This window comes from Phaseolus vulgaris, chromosome 8 (assembly GCF_000499845.2).
Source record: "Phaseolus vulgaris cultivar G19833 chromosome 8, P. vulgaris v2.0, whole genome shotgun sequence".
NCBI classification, from domain to species: Eukaryota; Viridiplantae; Streptophyta; class Magnoliopsida; order Fabales; family Fabaceae; genus Phaseolus; species Phaseolus vulgaris.
The window spans coordinates 40,478,488-40,496,427 of NC_023752.2; the positions used below are offsets into that span (position 1 = coordinate 40,478,488).

A 17,940-nucleotide genomic window follows, 5' to 3' on the forward strand; every position below is an offset into this window, starting at 1 on the left:
TGTCTCGGTAAGATTATCGGAGTAGGCGCCCTGTGTGTAAATTGATTATATATTGTCAGGTAGGATGACCTAGCTCGATGTCAGTATGACCACCTGAGTTCAAGGCAAGGTAAGATGACCTCACTCGGTGTGCAAGCGATGACCCGAGTTAGGCGCCCTGCAGATAAGTATTGTGACTAAGTTGTTTAAGTGCATGGTAAGTCGGGCTAACTTGTTGAGAGAATGATCACCCGAGTTCAGGCACTCTGTGGAATGATTAAGTAATGCATAGTGGAATGGACCGCTTATGTTTATGATAAATTGGGTGTACGAGTGAGTATCCGATTTTAGATACCCTAAGAGATAAATGAATCATTCTTGGCGCAGGACGAGACGACCAAGCTCAGAAACAGGACTAGTTTCAAAAACTCATATGCTTAGTGGGCAGAGTACGGCAAGGACCTGAGGAAAGACACCAGGTACCGGAGAAGGTAGCCCCATGGGTTTCACGTCATATCTCCCCCGTATGGACTTGTTCTTTCAGAGTAACGGAGGTCCTCGGGAACAAAGCATGCAGACCTAAGACGCTGAAACGAGGCCCGATTCCTTGCACATGGAATGCGACCGACTTCAAGTTTTATTTCAGTTAAGCAGTAATGTTGTACATGATACTAGGGGACACTTTTTTTCCCTTATAAGGGTTTTTTAATGAGGTCACCAAATAAATTTTGATTGAAATATTTTCTCGAGTTATGTACAATTCAGTTAAGAACTAGTTTTCCTTGTGTTAGAAGTCTCGTGAGCGACGAGGTAGGTTCGTAGAGAACACCTCCCCTTTCGAGTGAAAACGCCAAGGTTGAACGAAATAGTTCGCCAGATAAATCCTCCTCGCCCTTGAGCAAAGTCGAGGTCAGTTGAGGAAATGAATTCCTTGTGTTAGAAGTCCCGTGAGCGGAGAGGTAGGTTCGTATGGAACACCTCCCCTTTCGAGTGAAAGCGCCAAGGTTGAACGAAATAGTTCGCTAGATCCTCGCCCTTGAGCTTAGCCGAGGTCAGTTGAGGACTTGTTTTCCTTGCGTTACATGCCTCGTGAGCGGAGAGGTAGGTTCGTAGAGAACACCTCCCCTTTCGAGTGAAAGCGCCAAGGTTGAACGAAATAGTTCACCAGATAAATCCTCCTCGCCCTTAAGCGAAGCCGAAGTCAGTTGAGGACTTGTTTTCCTTGTGTTAGAGGCCTCGTGAGTGGAGAGGTAGGTTCGTAGAGAACACCTCCCCTTTCAAGTGAGAAGGCCAAGGAGGAACGACCTAGTTCACAGTTAAACCCCTTCTTTCTAGATTTATACAGTGAGGGCAGGATATCAAAGAACGTTAGAAGAAACATCACGGTGCCAAGCACCACGAGTTAGCAGTTGAGTGAGTTAAAGAGAAATTTTCAGTTTAAGGAAATAAAAGCGGCTAGACGTCCGAGGAAGTAAAATTACAGATAGATAATAAATTGTTCGTCTGACAACCAAATACAAGGTAACCAAGTTGACCATTGACCACGGTTTTACCCAAACCAAGTTGAGAGTAGTCAATTTAAGGGTGAAGCCTTGATGCTTGTTCAATTGTTGCCTCAAATCCCACAAGGTAGGATTGGGCAGTGTCTTGCTTGCACGCTTCAGTTTCTTTGGCCAAGTCTTCATCTTTTTGAACCAACTCTCCTTTAAGTTTGTCGATTTTAGACAAGAGCCTGCTCCTTTCTTGAGCAGCCTCTTGGGCTTGGCTTGCGGCCTCCTTGGTCTTCTTGGCCAAGTGTCGCTCAACTTCTTACTGTAAATCTTTGGTATGTTGGAGCTCACTTTGCAGGTGTTCCATCTCTTTGCGGAGCTTAGAGATCTTTTGGGCCTTTAAGTCTTTTGTCGCCTTCCGCTCTTTCATTTTGGTAGCAACCAAGCAGATTGTGGCAAGGGCTTGGCCAAATTTTCTTATGGCTTCATGAGCAAAGTGGATTTTATCGTAAGCCATAAGCCTTTCCCTCTCTTCAGCAGGCAACAAGGCTTTCTTAAGGAATTTAGGGGCGTCAAGGCTTAGGTTCCAGAGATTCTTTCCTTTGGAGCTCTCTACTTCGCCCTCTTCGATAACAACCATATCTCGGGGTAGAGACTGATCTTTGGAGGGAGTTGCATGGTGAAAAGGAGCACGCCAATCCAAGTGAGAGTGCTCGGTAGGGGCCACAAGTGCCTTCCTTTTTCTTTTTCTTCTGAAGACCGGCCCCGAGAAAGTTTCCTCGTCGCCCGTTGGGGTTGAGGTAGTAGTAGCGGGAACTTTCATCTTTTGATTTAAGGAAACCTTGGGCACGATGGCAACTGCTCTCATCCTCTTGGCCATTTCTTCTAGCTCTTTCTTGCTAAATTTGGACAACATCTTCTCTGCAAATAAAAGCAAGTGAATGGTTAATACAAAAAGCAAAGTTTTGTCTCACTAAGGGTAGGGAATGAGGAGTACCAGTGTAAGCCTTTAGAGCACCAAAAGTGAACTCTTTGCTTAGAAGGAAGGCGGTGTCAAAGGCAACCTTCAGGCTCGAAAAAAATTTGCAGACCTCCTGATCTGAAGGGCGCAGGTCTTCCACGCACCGAGCACCCTGGAATCATGGCTCTTGGGTCCAATACGTAGGGAACCCATCCATAAGGGTCGAATTTCTTTTGTTACAACAGAATTTTAAGAATTTACCGTTTGTAGGAAGATTGGAAAAGCGTGAGCAAACCTCTTCCAGGGGCACCATTAAAGGATACCCCTAGTTGGCGGCCCAAGCGTTTGGCCTCAAAGAAATAAAGAAAAACTTCTACAGTCGACAAAATGTCGAGCTGGGAACAAAGAATAGAGACAACACAGATAAATGCTTAGTTATTTGGGTGTAGCTGGCATAACCTACATTTAGCTCGGTCAACAACTCTTTTTCGAAAATGGTTAAGGGGAAGCGCTAAAGGACTTTTTTGAAAATAGTTGCGTAAAAGAAACAAAATGGACCCTTAGGGTATGAGGATTCTGTTAGAATATATGGCCTTAAACGAGAATGGGGGTGAATGGTTTAAAGGGGGTTTTCGAAAACTTTTTCAGCTAGAATGAAATTCTTTGTGTACCGATCAGGTAATCGGGAGTGATGACGTGGCAGCAAGCGATAATATGGGCGTGTTGAACGGGACACCTGGTTGACAGAAGGGAAGTACATCGGGAAGTCTGTGTAGTCGCCGATCGTTGACTTGGTGTTCTCCAATCTCGAGTGTGTGTAACCAGCGATCACCAGAGTTGCGTCATAGTCTCCATATGTGAGTACTAGGAGATCAGGTGGTTAGAGACCGCCGAAAGGGGCACATCGGAAGATCAGGAAAGCTTGCTTAAGGTTTCCAAGGGGTACAAGTATGGGGACTAGCGATATGCTTGTCACGCAGCAGGGGAGGATGAGGTTATCAGATGAACATTCCCTAGCCAGAGGTCGGGGCAAGGGAACAGTTTCCCAGAACATGCATGGTATGCAAGTGAAGCAGATCGTGATAGCGGCAGGCGAGACCACAGAGAAGGTGTGCAAGGTGACACCCCGTACTCGCCACTTAAGGGGTCGCGCTCCAAGGTAAGCTGTGCACCAAGTTACTCCTTGTATGCGTAACTTAGTCGAATGGCTTGAAGAGTAGAGGTGACGCTCAAGTGGAGGGAGCTCCAGTTGGTGACACGTGTACAGCTGGATGCGAGCCACGTGTACAGAGGTGTAACCGTCAGGAGAGAGAAAGTGCTCAGGTATATAAGGAACACTTAACAGACTTTTGAGGTACGCTTTCAGAATACTTTCTAGTACACTGAGATTCACTGCGCACGGTTCCTTGAGTTGAGATATTCTCTCTGAGTTTTTGATGATTCCGTCACTGACTTGAGCGTCGGAGCGCGATCGGCCGCAGCGGCGCCACTTTGTTTTCTTCAGGTTCTTGCGAGGAATTAGGACGTGAGGAACAAAGGCGAATGTGGTGCGAAGCTGATCAAGAGGAGAGACCTTTGACGTGGCAAGACTCTTGCACTCAGGTCAACCGGCAGGATCATCAGGCGCCCACCGTGTGACCGTGTAAAACGTGTTTCCCGTCCACAGCGTGAGTTTCTTGAGGTTTCTGCAGTTCTTATGTGGTTGTGTGCTGGTGCAACCATTTTCGAAGCTTTTCACCGTTTGTTTAAGTTTTCGATCGGTGAATTGAAGTTTCTTACCGTTTGTGCGAGTTTCAATCGGTAAATCGAAGTTTTTACCGTTCGTTTGAATCTTCGATCGGTGAATCGGGAATTTTAGTAGAAAAGCAGGAGTTACGTGTTGAGATTGCGAGTTTATGTGGAGGTTTTGACCGATTGATTGCTGGATCGATTGTTCCGCTGGAGAAGGTTCTGGTCGTTGGAGTTTGATCTGCTGGTATTTCATGAGAAAGATGAGAAGTACGCGTCCAAGTCCCGTTGTGCCGACTGCTGAAGAAGGCGCCATGATCATGGCGCAAATGATGGAGATCATGCGCGCGTTGCAAGAGAATGTGGAGGCGTCGCGCGTCCAGCAGGCGAAGATGCACGAAGACCTGGTCGCCTCTCAGGCCAGAAACGAGGAACTCAGCAAGGTCACTGAGGAGCTGCGTCAAGCTCTTCACGAGCACAGAGGACGCGCAACTGATGAAGAAATTACACCTTCATCGCCGCCACGCGTCTTTCCGATGCCGTTTGCTCAGGCGATCACGGACACGACGATCCCTGCGAGCGTGGTAGCCGTGAAAGCTTCTTTCACCGGCGTGGAAGATCCTGAAGCACATCTCACTGCGTTCCACACGCAGATGATGCTGTCAGGAGGCTCAAACGCAGTTTATTGCAAGATGTTTATGAGCACACTCCAGGGAACAACGCTGTAATGGTTCGTTAGCCTGCCTACAGGTCACATAACCAGTTTCCAGCAGTTCTCAAAGCTTTTCGTCGACCAGTACATCGTGAAAAAGGCGCCTCCTAGGGTGTCTTACGACTTGTTCGACGTAAGGCAATATCAGGGAGAGTCCCTCAGGGACTATCTGAATCGTTTCGGAGCACAGATGGTCCGTTCGCCTGCCAAGGACGAGGAGATGTTGGTATACGCCTTCAAAAAGGGCGTACTGCCTGGACCTTTCAGCGAGGCGCTGATTAGGGGCCACCCCGCCACGTTTGCTGAAGTTCGGCGAATTGTTGTGGCCCACATCGCCGACGAGAGTGAGGTTTCAGAAAAGAGAGGGAACATGGCTCCTGCTAGGCCACAGGCCCAAACTAGAATCCAGCCGCAGAGGGTGCTGGAGACGGCGGCGGCCAAAAAGGATCAAAGGACTTGCCATCCTTACGATCCAAAGAAAAACAAGGGGAGGGGTCCAGGGCGCCCTAGGGAGTTCAATCGCCCCTCGAGGTACAAGTTCGTCATGGGATTGGCGGACCTGATCGCCATTCCCAACATAGCTGCCAGGCTTAAGGCGCCTGAGAAAGTCTTAGACAAGGTGTTAGGACCAAAACCGAACGCATGGTGTGAATTCCACCAAAGTTTTGGTCACTCCCTTGATTCGTGCTTGGCCCTGGGTTACCAACTCGACGATTTGGTCAAGAGCGGCTTCTTGAATGACTACCTGCTGGACAAGAGAACGGGGCAAGCGTCGAGCTCTCAGCCGGCGAGCAGTGAGGGCCAGCAGCATGAGATGCCCACTCACGGCGAGATCCACACCATCGCTGGAGGTTTCTCAGGTGGTGGATGTACTGCATCACAGAGGAAGAAATATGCAAGGTCTGTGATGGCAGTAGATGTGTTCGAAGATCACTCGCCAGATGTAGACATTACGTTCACAAAGGAGGATCTCAGGGACGTTGTGCCTCATGACAACGATCCCATAGTTGTCTCGCTAGTCACGGCGGGAAGAAAGGTCCACCGGGTACTGGTGGATCAAGGAAGCTCGGCAGATGTGATGTTCTGGCCGACTTTCACCAAGCTGCAATTACCCCTTGACCAGTTAAGGCCCTACGGAGGATGCTTGTATGGGTTTGCTGGCGACCAGGTGGAGGTCAGGGGGTACATTGAGTTGAGAACCACGTTCACAGACGAGGCAGCCTCGAGGATGGAGAAGATCAAGTACCTCGTCGTGAATGCCCCCTCGGCGTATAACATTCTGTTGGGAAGACCGACCCTCAACAGAATAGGAGTTGTGCCCTCAACCAGGCACATGAAGGTTAAATTGCCGTCAATGGAAGGGGTGGGGATCACCATAAGGTCTTACCAGAAGGAGGCAAAGAAGTGTTACGAAAACAACCTCAAGACCAAGAGGTAGGTGAGCTACGTCACCACGACACCACCTCCCGGTGTGGAGCCTGGGACAGCAGAGAGGCGAGTTGTCGACGCGACGATGGATGTCACCGCCGGAGGCGATGTCGTCATGGTGGACGCTGAAGCAGGGGGAGAAAATGTCGGTCGGGAGGAAGAAGCAAGAAACCGCTCAGAAGAGGCTAGGGAGTCGGGAATCGTCAGGGCGGTGATCGCCAGTGGCTGAGAGGGAGATCGGGGGCAAGGTCTTCAAGTTGGGAAGATCTTTGGAAGGTGAGATGCAAGACCAGATCGCCAAGGTGATAGAAAGGCATCTGGATGCTTTTGCATGGTCTGCTTCAGACATGCCGGGAATCGACCCCGATTTCTTGTGTCACCACCTAGCAATGGACACACAGGTCAGACCAGTGCGACACAGAAGAAGAAAGTTTAATGAGGAGAGAAGACAGGCGATTAGGGACGAAACGCAGAAGCTCCTCATCGCGGGTCATATCAAGGAAGTCCAGTACCCTGAATGGTTGGCCAATGTCGTGCTGGTGAGGAAGAGTAACGGGAAGTGGCGCATGTGCGTCGACTTCACGGATCTAAACAAGGCTTGCCCAAAGGATTCATACCCTTTGCCAAGTATAGACGCCCTGGTCGACAGTGCAGCAGGGTGCAAGTTGTTGAGCTTCCTCAATGCCTTCTCTGGGTACAACCAGATCAAGATGCATCCTATGGATGAAGAGAAGACCGCCTTCATGACTGAGAGATCGTGCTACTGCTACAAAGTGATGCCCTTCGGGCTGAAAAATGCAGGGGCTACGTACCAAAGGTTGATGGACAAAGTACTTGCACCGATGCTGGGAAGGAATGTGCAGGCGTACGTAGATGATATGGTCGTAACCTCGCTAGAAAAAGGTGATCCTGCCTGTTGACCAAAACGCTGGAGCTTTGCCTCGTCAAACTTGGATCGACGTATGCGCCGTGTTTGCCTCCGTCCTTCGCCGCGATCCACCTCAAGAACCTGCAAAAGACGAAACGGCGCCGCTGCGGCCGATCGCACTCCAACACCCAAGTCAGTGACTGAACCACCAATTACTAAGAGTAACACTCAAGAACTCTCTCAAGGAACCGTGAACCAGTTCTCTCTCAGTATACTCAAGAACTCGCAAGCGTAAAGAAGACAATCTGAACGTGCGTACCTCAGAAGTTCGTTGAGAACTCTTATATACCTGGACATTTTCTCTCTCCTGGCAGTTACACATCTGGACACGTGGCTCGCATCCAGCTGTACACGTGCCATCATCTGGAGCCTCCTTGACTTTGGCGCTACTTCTGACTCTCCTTTGGCTAAGTTACTTATGCATGATACTACTTAGTGCATAGTTGTTGTACCGCCCTGGTGGTCGGGTATGATGACGTGGCACCTTGCTACAGTGTAGGCGTGTTGACAAGGCGCCAGGTTGGCAGTTAAGAAGGAAGTCGGGAGGCACGTGTAGTCGCCGATTGTTAAGTTGGCGTGTTCCGACTTCCAGTTTACCAGAATAGGCGATCGCCAGGTTGAGGATGGAGTCGCCAGATGCAGACTCAAGCGACCAAGCAGTCGGAGATCGCCAGAACAAGCACATCGCCGAAGATGAAGGAGAAGCAGATTATGAAGGCGGCCGGCGAGACCACAGGGAAGGTGTATGAAGGCCCTAACTCGCCAGTTTCAGTAGAGATCGCACTCCTAAGTTAGCTATGCACTGGGCAGTACCATGCATAGGTAACTTAGCCAAAATGAGAGTAGAAGCAGCGCCAAGTCAGGGAGCCTCCGGATGATGGCACGTGTACAGTTGGAGACGAGCCACGTGTCCAAGTTTGTAACTGCCAGGAGAGAGAAAATCACCAGGTATATAAGAGCTCTTAACGAACTTTCTGAGGTACGCACGTTCAGTTCATACACTTTACGCTTGCGAGTGACAGAGCTGTTGTGAGAGAGAGTTTTTGCACGGTTCTAGTTCTTAGTATTTGGTGATACCGTCACTGACTTGAGCGTCGGAGTGCGATCGGCCGCAGCAGCGCCGTGTCGTTTCTTTGCAGGTTCTTGAGGTAGATCCAGAGGAGGAACGAAGGTGATAAGCGGTGCGCACGTCGATCCTTTGACGAGGCATTCTCCAGCGCTCCGGTCAACAGGCAGGATCAGTTGTCTTGGAGCGCGATCTCTTCTGGATTGGCGAGTTAGGGTGCCTTCGTACACACCTTCCCTGTGGTCTCGCCGGCCGCCTTCATGATCTGCACCACCTGTTTCACCGTGTATGCTCAAGCAAGCTGTCCCCCGACCTCATCCTCTGGCCAGCTGGGAAATGTCTACCTGCCTTCATCTCCGGCGATGTCCTTGTTTCGGCGATCTCTAATCACTTGGTCGCCTGGGTTTACATCTGGCGACTTCATCTTTAACCCGGTGACTGCCGGTTCTGGTGTGCTGGAGATCGGAGCACGCCAACTTAATAACTGGCGACTACACGAGTCCCCCGACTTCCTTCCCTTCTGCCAGCCAGGCGTCCCATCAACACGCCTATACAATAGCCTGATGCCACGTCATCACTTCCGACTACCAGGGCGGTACACAAGCCCCCCAGTCTTAAGCGAAGACTTGTCCAGCGAAAAGACTGAAGGAGTCACGTCATTACCGATCTACGTGGCGCTGGCGCAGAATTCCAAACGGTTGTACTTTCTGCTTTCCTGACGCTCCACCAACCACTCCTCCAATCGCTCGACACGTGGCTTCATCAACGGTTACCTTTAATTGTCGTTTGCGCTTCCCAAACCCATTCGAAAAACCCTTAAACCCATTTCGCTTCTACTGTTCCATCACTTCTTCGTTTCCTCAAACGCTTCAAGTTTCTTCTGCAAAAGCTCACGACGCTCTTCAACCTCCTGAATCCTCAACTTCCTTCATCGCTCTTCCGATCATAAAAAGGTACTCCCTTTACTTCTTCTGCTGACTTTTCCTGCATTTTAACCGATTCGCATCATCCATTAACTGTCTGGTGCATACGCTGTGGGCTGTTTCTTCTATTTCTCCTTTCTCGTAACTTAGGGCTTCGTCTTCGTTACAACGAACCTTCGTTCGTTCGTTTTTCACCCTTCTTTCACGATCGAGTCAGCCTCTGCGAACCCTGATCACCTTTCCTTTTCTTCTTCCTTTGCAGTTTCCGCGATGGCTCGCTCAAAGATCACCCCAAATCCTCCTCCCTCGTCACGAAACCCTTCATCTCAAGCACACAACCTACCGCGAGCACCTGGTGCTTCTTCTTCCCAGGCTGAGAGGCCTGCACCCTCCCGCCCTAACCTGGCTCAGGCTACTCCACCTATCGCCGGAGGAGCCTCCGTTCCTTCCCCAGACTTCAAAAAATTATACCCATGGGCCACCCCGACCTTGTTGAAGGAAACCTCCTCAGTAAACTCTGCTGGGGCAGTTCTTCGATTGAAGAAAGGGGACGAGCCTCACCTGTCGTTCCACAAGGAGCATGACGACAAGATGATGGTGCTACCTTGCTCCCCCGACATGCCAGTGTGCGCCGACGACAAAGGGAACGACGGCGGGTTGTTCTGCTTCGTATACACCACCATGTTCAAGAAGGTGAAACTTAGGTTTCCCTTCACTCGTTTTAAAAGGGAGCTACTTACCGAGCTCGACATCGCCGCCGCCCAGCTCCATCCCAACAGCTGGGCGTTCGTGCGGGCGTTCCAAATCATGTGCGCACATTTGGGGCTGCCAGCGTCAGTGGACGTTTTTCTCTTCTTGTTCGAAGCTAAACACCCGGGAGATCGCCTGTGGGTGAGTCTGAACGGGATTGCTGGAAGGTCGATCTTCTCTATCTTCCAGCAATCCTACAAGGATTGGAAAGGCAAGTTTGTCCAGGTGCGCCCAAACGACAAGGACGCCTCGCTGCTCGACGGCTTCCCCTTGTATTGGGTAAACAAGGGGAATAAAGAGTCCAAGGGAAGCTTCAGGAGGCCAAGGAGCCCCGACAACATGGGAGCCTTGGACAAAGATCTGTGCCTCTTCTGGAAGAGCGTGGCAGATCTCAACATCACTTTCCTTACCACTACGCTCATCTCCTTCGAGTTCTTCGAAGATCAACTCGAGACTCGCATAGGTTAGTGCCTCAACGTTTAAGTCTTTGTCTTGTGCCATTCCTCTGTTAACTGTTGCTGGGCGTCTTGTCTGCCGTGCACAAGACTTTGGTTTTATTTTCTGCACCCCTTATCTGCTTTTCTTGCATACTGACTTATGCGTTTTTCTTTCTCTCTAAGCTGACCCATGTTCCTTTGCATTATGCAGACCTCATGTTGGGCAAGGGAAAGCTGGCTGAGTTGAGGGCACTCGCCCGAACCCATGGGTTGGCGTCGGGTTCCCAAACCGTGCCAAACTCAGTGGTGGAGATCGCCGCCGCACAGGGCAGATCGCCCCCCAAAGGCCCAGCTCCTTCCGAGGCCCAGCCCGCCAACCAGTGCAAAAAGCTCATCCTCAGGAAACCAAAGAGGAAAACCCCCGAAGTGGTTCATGAGGAAGAAGAAGAAGACGATGAGGTGACTGAAGATGGCCTCATCACCAAGAGGAAGAGGGTGGCGCCTTCTTCACCATCTGCTCCGCCTCCTCCTCTAACATCAACACCACCTTCCACCCCAGCTCCACCTCCAACACTGCTTCCTCCACCAGCTCCCACCTCGCCAGTCCAAGCGGTTCCTCTGGCGTCTGCACTTCCTGTGGTTGAGGCCGCCGAGCCCAACTTCATGGAGAACCCCCCGAGCGCCTCCACGCCCTATGTATCAGTTGGAGGGGGTCCTCCTTCAAACGCCTCAACCGCAAACGCTGCACTAGTCGGGGATGAGGGTGCTCACAACTCTCCAATCCTCATCACTGAATCCCCGACGTCGCCACCACGCCAAGAAGCACCCATTCCACAACCAACTCAAGAAGGTGGCGGCGAGAACCAACAACAAGCCCCTCCGATGCCTCCACAAGCAAACCTCTCTCTTGAGGTCAAAAGGGTGTGGGAACCCTTCTCAGCAAAACTGAAGATGATGGCGGAGGATTTCCCCTCCATCATATCCAAAGCTGTGGAGAGCTCCACCAAGAAGCTCCAGGATGACATCTTCACACTCCGAGCGGAGAATCACACCATAAGGATTGAGGCGGAGAGGTTATCCTGCAATCTAACGCTCGCCGAAATCGATCACTCCCGAGTGGAAGATGCTATGAGCACTGAGCTCCGGGTGGCACGCAAGGAGGCCACCGATCTACGCCATAAGGTGCGACTCTTGGCTCAAGAGAAGATTGAGCTAGAGAGCAAGCTGGTACCCTATCGCGTCAAAGTGGCTGACCTGGAGGTGTTGATCAAATCAGACGCCGCTAAGGTAAAGAACCTCGAGAAAAGGTCAGCCGATCGGGAGGTCTTCTTGGGGAAGGTGGAGAAGGAGAGAGACGACACCATGGCCAAGCTTGCTGAAGCCAACGAAGAAAACGGGAAGATCGCCGCAGAGCTGGCCCAGGTGCAGGCGGAATCCAAGAAGGTTGCTGAAGACCTTCTTCAAGCTCGGGAAACAATTGAAGAACTCAAGAAACAAGCTGAAGAGCTGAAGCAGCAGAACGAGGGGCTAAAGAAACAGATTGAAGAACTTGAGCTGAGCTCTGCCCAGATTCTTGCTGCTGAATTCGAGGCTGCCCGGGAACAATTCGCCTGCCTGTACCCCGACTTGGATCTTTCCATGGTGTCTCTCAACAATGAGGTGGTGGACGGGAAGGTTGTTCCTTCTGAAGATTGATTGCTTCCCTCCATCCACGATTCTTATGCTTTCTCCTTACACATAATTGTAATAGACTTTCCCTTTTTCTGTATATGTACCTTGAACTGATCGCACTTTATTATAAAGTCTTTGCGCTTCTTCTTGTAACTTCTTTGTCTGCTTTATCTCTCCTTGCATAATTTACTTCAAAGAAATTAACTTAGTAACTTCGTAAGCGCAATTGTATACTTAACTGCTTCGAACCACCGACTTCCGAATAAAAACACTCTAACAACTTGTAGCCTCAAGGTAATGAACCTTAGCGTGAAATCGCTCTTCAAACAACGAACTTCAACTTAACTAATGGCTTAAGACACCGCTCATCTGATCTGCCTTATCAAAACGGGTCTTGACTTTCTCGCTATTGCTTGAATTTCTCCTGGTCGCCAAAGACTCTTGGCGATATCAGCTTCCTCCTGGCTTCACAACTTGGCCATTGTTCCTTCATCTTGGGGTAGAGGCGCCTTTCGGATCCTTCTCTACCTCCCTGAGCTTCAGAACAAGAGACCGGGTGGCTAGGCGTTCTCTTCGAACCTACCTTAGCCACCCTCCAAACTTCTTCCACCCTTTACACCATACCTGAACTCGCTCATCGGCGAGAAGGTCTTTAACTCGCCTGAACTCGCTCATCGGCGAGAAGGTCTTTATCTCGTGCCTCTACATTGCCCCAGGGGTTACATCTCCTCTCCCCCAGAAACACTAAGGACTTTTTGCTGGTGGCTCTACATTGCCCCAGGGGTTACATCTTCTCCCCCCCAGAAACACTGAGGACTTTTCACTGGTGCCTCTACATTGCCCTAGGGGTTACATCTTCTCCCCCCTAGAAACACTGAGGACTTTTCACTGGTGCCTCTACATTGCCCTAGAGGCTACATCTTCTCTCCTCTGGAAGCACTGAGGACTTTTTACTCTTCCTCGCCTGCACTCGCTCGACGGCGAGGAGGTCTTTATCTTGCCACAGAACGCGCGAGGGCGTTGAGGTCTTTTAACTGGTGCCTCCGATCGCCGAAAGGCGATGAGGACTTTAACTTTAACTGGTGCCTCCAATCGCCGAAAGACGATGAGGACTTTAACTTTAACTGATGCCGCCAATCGCCGAAAGACGATGGGGACTTATAAACTTTTTAGAAAGCATGCAATATATCTTTAACTTGCCTTAAATCACATATAAGTGACAAGGTCTTTCTTAAAAACTTTCGGAAAACAACAAGCATGCAATCTAAAACACTTTAAACTTCGAAAACTCTTCTTTACTGGGTGGCCTCATTAAAAACCCTCCTTAGGGAAAAAAGAGTGCCCCCTTCAAACTGTTTTAACGGAAAGCTTGCAAACTCTACATGTTTGTTTTTACTTACAAAGCTTTTTAACTGTAATATAACTTGAGGTGCGTGGTGTTCCAAGTGCGAGGAATCGCCCCTCCTTCCAATGTCTCTTAGCGGTAGGCGCCGTTCCCGAGCGCCTCGGTTATTCTGAACGGTCCCGTCCACTTAGGCGACAGCTTATTCTCCATCTCGTACTGGTGGGCTTTCCTCATCACCAGGTCGCCCTCTCTGAACTGTCTTGGCATCACCTTCGAGTTATATCTTCGTTCAATCCTTCTCTTCACCGCCTCAGCTTTCAATCTCGCCTCCTCCCTGACCTCATCCAGCAAATCCAGATTCAACCTTCTCTCCTCGTTCGAGTCTTCCGCTACAAAGTTCTGGAATCTCGGCGAGCTCTCTTGAATTTCTACTGGAATCATTGCATCGCACCCATAGACCAAGCTGAACGGGGTCTCATGGGTTCCTGACTGCTCGGTGGTGTGGTACGCCTAGACTATACGGGGTACCTCCTCAGCCCAACTTCCCTTGGCTTTCTCTAGCCTTCTCTTCAAACCTCTTAGCAACACCCGATTGGCTGACTCTACTTGGCCATTCGTCTGAGGGTGCTCGACGGATGCAAACACTTGTTGAATTCCCACCCCTTCGCACAGCTTCTTCAACAGGTGACTTGCAAACTGAGTCCCATTGTCCGACACCAGGCGCTTGGGCACACCAAACCGGCACACAATGTTCTTCCACACGAAACCTTCGATCTTTTGTGCGGTGATCTGGGCCACTGGTTCTGCTTCGATCCACTTGGTGAAATATTCAATCGCCACCACCAAGTACTTCATTTGCCTGATCGCCAGCGGGAATGGTCCCAGGATGTCGATTCCCCATGTACGAAACGGCCAAGGGCTGTAAATCGACTTCAACTCCTCAGGAGGCGCCTTGTGCCAATCGGCGTGCTGCTGGCATTGTTTGCAGCACTGCACATACCTCTTGCAATCTTCTCTCATTGTTGGCCAATAGTAACCTGCACGGAGAGTCCTTGCGGCCAGAGCTCGACCCCCGACATGGCTTCCGCATATCCCTTCATGGAGCTCTGCCATAATTCTTGTACATTTTTCCCCGTGCACACACTCCAGGAGTGGGTGAGTGAACCCAAACCTGTACAACTCGCCGTCAATCATTGTGAACTTGCTAGAATTCTTCTTTATCTTCCTAGCCTGCGTCGGATCCAGCGGGAGAAGGCCATCCGCCAGGCATCGTTTGTACTGCGTCACCCAGGTGTCTGGCTCATGTGTCGCGCAGACCTGTGTCATGTTCACCTTCTCCCCCCGACATGCTCTTATTCTTGGCGACCTCAAGGTCTCTTGAGTCAGGGATCTGTGACTCCTCGCCGCTTTCTCCGTCGACTTGCTTATCTGAAGGACCAGGTGATCTGCTACAAATGCTCTCGGCGTCTTCAGAGTTTCTTGAATTACCGTCCTCTGCCTACCGCCCTTGCCTGAACTGGCGAGCTTAGCTAGCAAGTCAGCTCGGGCATTCTGCTCTCTGGGCACATGCACCACTTCAAAGGAGGCAAAGGAACTCTTCAATTCCTGTACATACTCCAGGTAAGCCGCCATTTGTGGATCTTTAGCCTGGAACTCGCCTGTTACTTGCCCCGTGACTAACAGCGAGTCACTCTTTGCCATCAGCACCCTAGCTCCCATCTCCTTGGCCAGTAGGATACCGGCGATCAGCGCCTCATATTCTGCTTGATTGTTGCTGGCCTTGAAGGCAAACCACAAAGATTGTTCAATCAGCACGTCGTTGGGCCCCTCCAAGATGACCCCAGCACCGCTACCCTGCTGGTTCGACGATCCGTCCACTGAAAGCACCCAACGGAAATCATCCCCTTCAACTCGTGCTGCTTCAGACGAGAGCTCGACCACGAAGTCTGCGAAGATCTGCCCCTTGATCGGGCCTTGGGGCTCGTACTTAATATCAAACTCCGACAGCTCCACTGCCCACTTCACCATCCTTCCCGCAACATCGGGCTTCTTCAAGACCTTCTGGATGGGCAGGTCGGTCATCACCAGTATCGTGAAGCTATGGAAGTAGTGGCGCAACCTCCTCGCCGAAAAGACTACTACCAGTGCAGCCTTCTCCAGGGCCTGATACCTCGTTTCGGGGCCCTGCAGCACCTTACTAACAAAATAAATAGGCTTTTGAGCCTGATCTTGGTCCTGGGCGAGCACCGCACTCACCGCCCTCTCAGTTACAGCAAAATACAGCCTGAGAGGGGTTCCCACCAGCGGTTTGCACAAAACCGGAGGGCTCGCCAGATACTCCTTAAGCTTGACGAAGGCTTCCTCACACTCCTTCGTCCAGGCAAATTTGTTGTTGCGCCTCAAACACTGGAAATATGGATGGCTCTTCTCTCCGCTGGCCGGCACGAAGCGAGACAGGGCGGCCATCCGACCTGTAAGCTGTTGTACTTCCTTCACAGTGGCCGGGCTCCTCATCGCCAAGATGGCGGCACAGTTATCCGGGTTGGTCTCTATTCCTCTTTCAGTTAAGAGAAATCCCAGGAACTTTCCAGCCTCCACGCCAAAGATGCACTTCTCAGGATTCAGCTTTAACCTAAACTTGGCGATCGTAGTGAACACCTCTTCCAAGTCCGCAACGTGCTTGCTTTTCTCTGACGAGGTCACGACCATGTCATCCACGTACGCTTGCACATTCCTTCCCAGCATTGGTGCAAGTACCCGATCCATTAACCTCTGGTACATGGCCCCCGCGTTCTTCAGCCCAAACGGCATCACCTTGTAGCAGTAGCACGATCTCTCGGTCATGAAGGCAGTCTTCTCTTCGTCCATGGGATGCATCTTGATCTGGTTATACCCCGAGAAGGCATCCAGGAAACTCAACAACTTACACCCTGCAGCACTGTCCACCAGGGCGTCTATGCTTGGTAAAGGATATGAGTCCTTTGGGCAAGCCTTATTCAGATCGGTGAAATTGACGCACATGCGCCATTTCCCGTTGCTCTTCTTCACCAGCACGACATTAGCCAGCCACTCAGGGTACTGGACTTCCCTGATATGGCCTGCAGCGAGGAGCTTCTGGGTTTCGTCTCTAATCGCCTGCCTCCTCTCCTTGTTGAACTTTCTTCTCCTCTGCCGTACTGGTCTCACCAAGTTGTCCATCACCAAATGATGGCACAAGAAGTCGGGATCGATCCCGGGCATGTCCGAAGCGGACCATGCAAACGCATCCAGATGCCGCTCTATCACCTTGGCGATCTGGTCCTGGAGCTCGACCTCCAGAGATCTTCCCAGCTTGAAGATCTTTCCTCCAATCTCTCTCTCGAGCCACTGCTCGACGGGTTTTGGCCTAGTTTCTCTGGCGATCACCGCCCTGGCGATTCCCAGCTCCCTCGCTTCCTCAGGGTGATTTCTGGCCTCGTCTTCCTCTAAACCGGCGTTCCCCTCCCCCAGCTCAGCATCCACCATCACCACGTCTCTTCCGGCGGTCTCTTCTATTACCGTCGATCTGGGCTTCACACCAGGAGGCGGGGTGGTTGTCACGTAACTCACCGACCTCTTGTTCTTCAGGCTATTCTCATAGCACTTCTTCGCTTCATTCTGGTCGGATTTGATGGTGATCACCACCCCCTCCATAGACGGCAACTTCACCTTCATGTGGGTCTTCCCAGCAGAATGTTGTATGCTGAGGGAGCATTTACGACAAGGTACTTGATTTTCTCTGTTCTCGAACCCGCCTCATCTGTAAACGTAGTCCTCAACTCAATGTACCCCCTGACCTCCACCTGATCACCAGCGAAACCATACAAACACCCTCCATAGGGCCTCAGCTGGTCAAGGGGTAGCTCCAACTGCGTGAAAGTCGGCCAGAACATCACGTCTGCCGAGCTTCCTTGGTCCACTAGAACCCTGTGGACCTTCCTTCCTGCTGTGATCAACGAGATGACTATGGGATCGTTGTCATGAGGCACAACGTCCCGAAGATCTTGCTTGGTGAACGTAATGTCCACATCCGGCGAGTGGTCCTCAAACATATCCACCGTCATCACAGACCTCGCATACCTCTTCCTCTGTGATGCGGTGCATCCACCACCCGAGAAACCTCCTGCAATGGTGTGGATTTCCCCGTGGGTAGGCATCTCGTGCTGCTGAGCCTCTCCACCTGCTGGTTGGGAGCTCGACGCGCCCCCCGTCCTTCTGTCCAGCAAGTAGTCGTTTAGGAACCCGCTCTTGACCAGATCGTTGAGCTGGTATCCTAAAGCCAAGCATGAATCCACGGTGTGGCCAAAGCCCTGGTGAAACTCACACCAGGCGTCTAGCTTTGGTCCCAGCACCTTGTCGCCCACCTTCTCGGGGGCTTTCAACCTAGCTGATATATTGGGAATGGCGATCAGGTCCGCCAATCCCATGACAAACTTGTGCTTTGGCGGGCGATTGTACTCCCGGTGTGCTGGTTACGGGCGACCTTGGCCCCTGCCCTTGTTCT

General features: G+C 51.0%; 1 protein-coding gene across 1 annotated transcript; it reads left to right on the forward strand.

Annotated features, from left to right (window-relative positions):
* The first annotated feature begins 4,478 nt into the window (after positions 1-4,478).
* On the forward strand, positions 4,479-6,308 carry LOC137825134 (uncharacterized). The gene is made up of 3 exons (XM_068630807.1): positions 4,479-4,819; positions 4,922-5,721; positions 5,812-6,308. The coding sequence occupies exons 1-3, from the start codon at positions 4,479-4,481 to the stop codon at positions 6,306-6,308; spliced, it is 1,638 nt and encodes a 545-aa protein (XP_068486908.1).
* The last annotated feature ends 11,632 nt before the right edge of the window (positions 6,309-17,940 follow it).

Excerpts from the sequence above, each read along its gene's own strand:
- LOC137825134 (XM_068630807.1), top strand. The coding sequence starts at position 4,479 with ATGGCGCAAATGATGGAGATCATGCGCGCGTTGCAAGAGAATGTGGAG. Across the intron at positions 4,820-4,921 it reads TTCCACACGCAGATGATGCT|TTTCCAGCAGTTCTCAAAGC; the intron begins GTCAGGAGGCTC and ends TCACATAACCAG. Across the intron at positions 5,722-5,811 it reads GATCCACACCATCGCTGGAG|ATGTAGACATTACGTTCACA; the intron begins GTTTCTCAGGTG and ends ATCACTCGCCAG.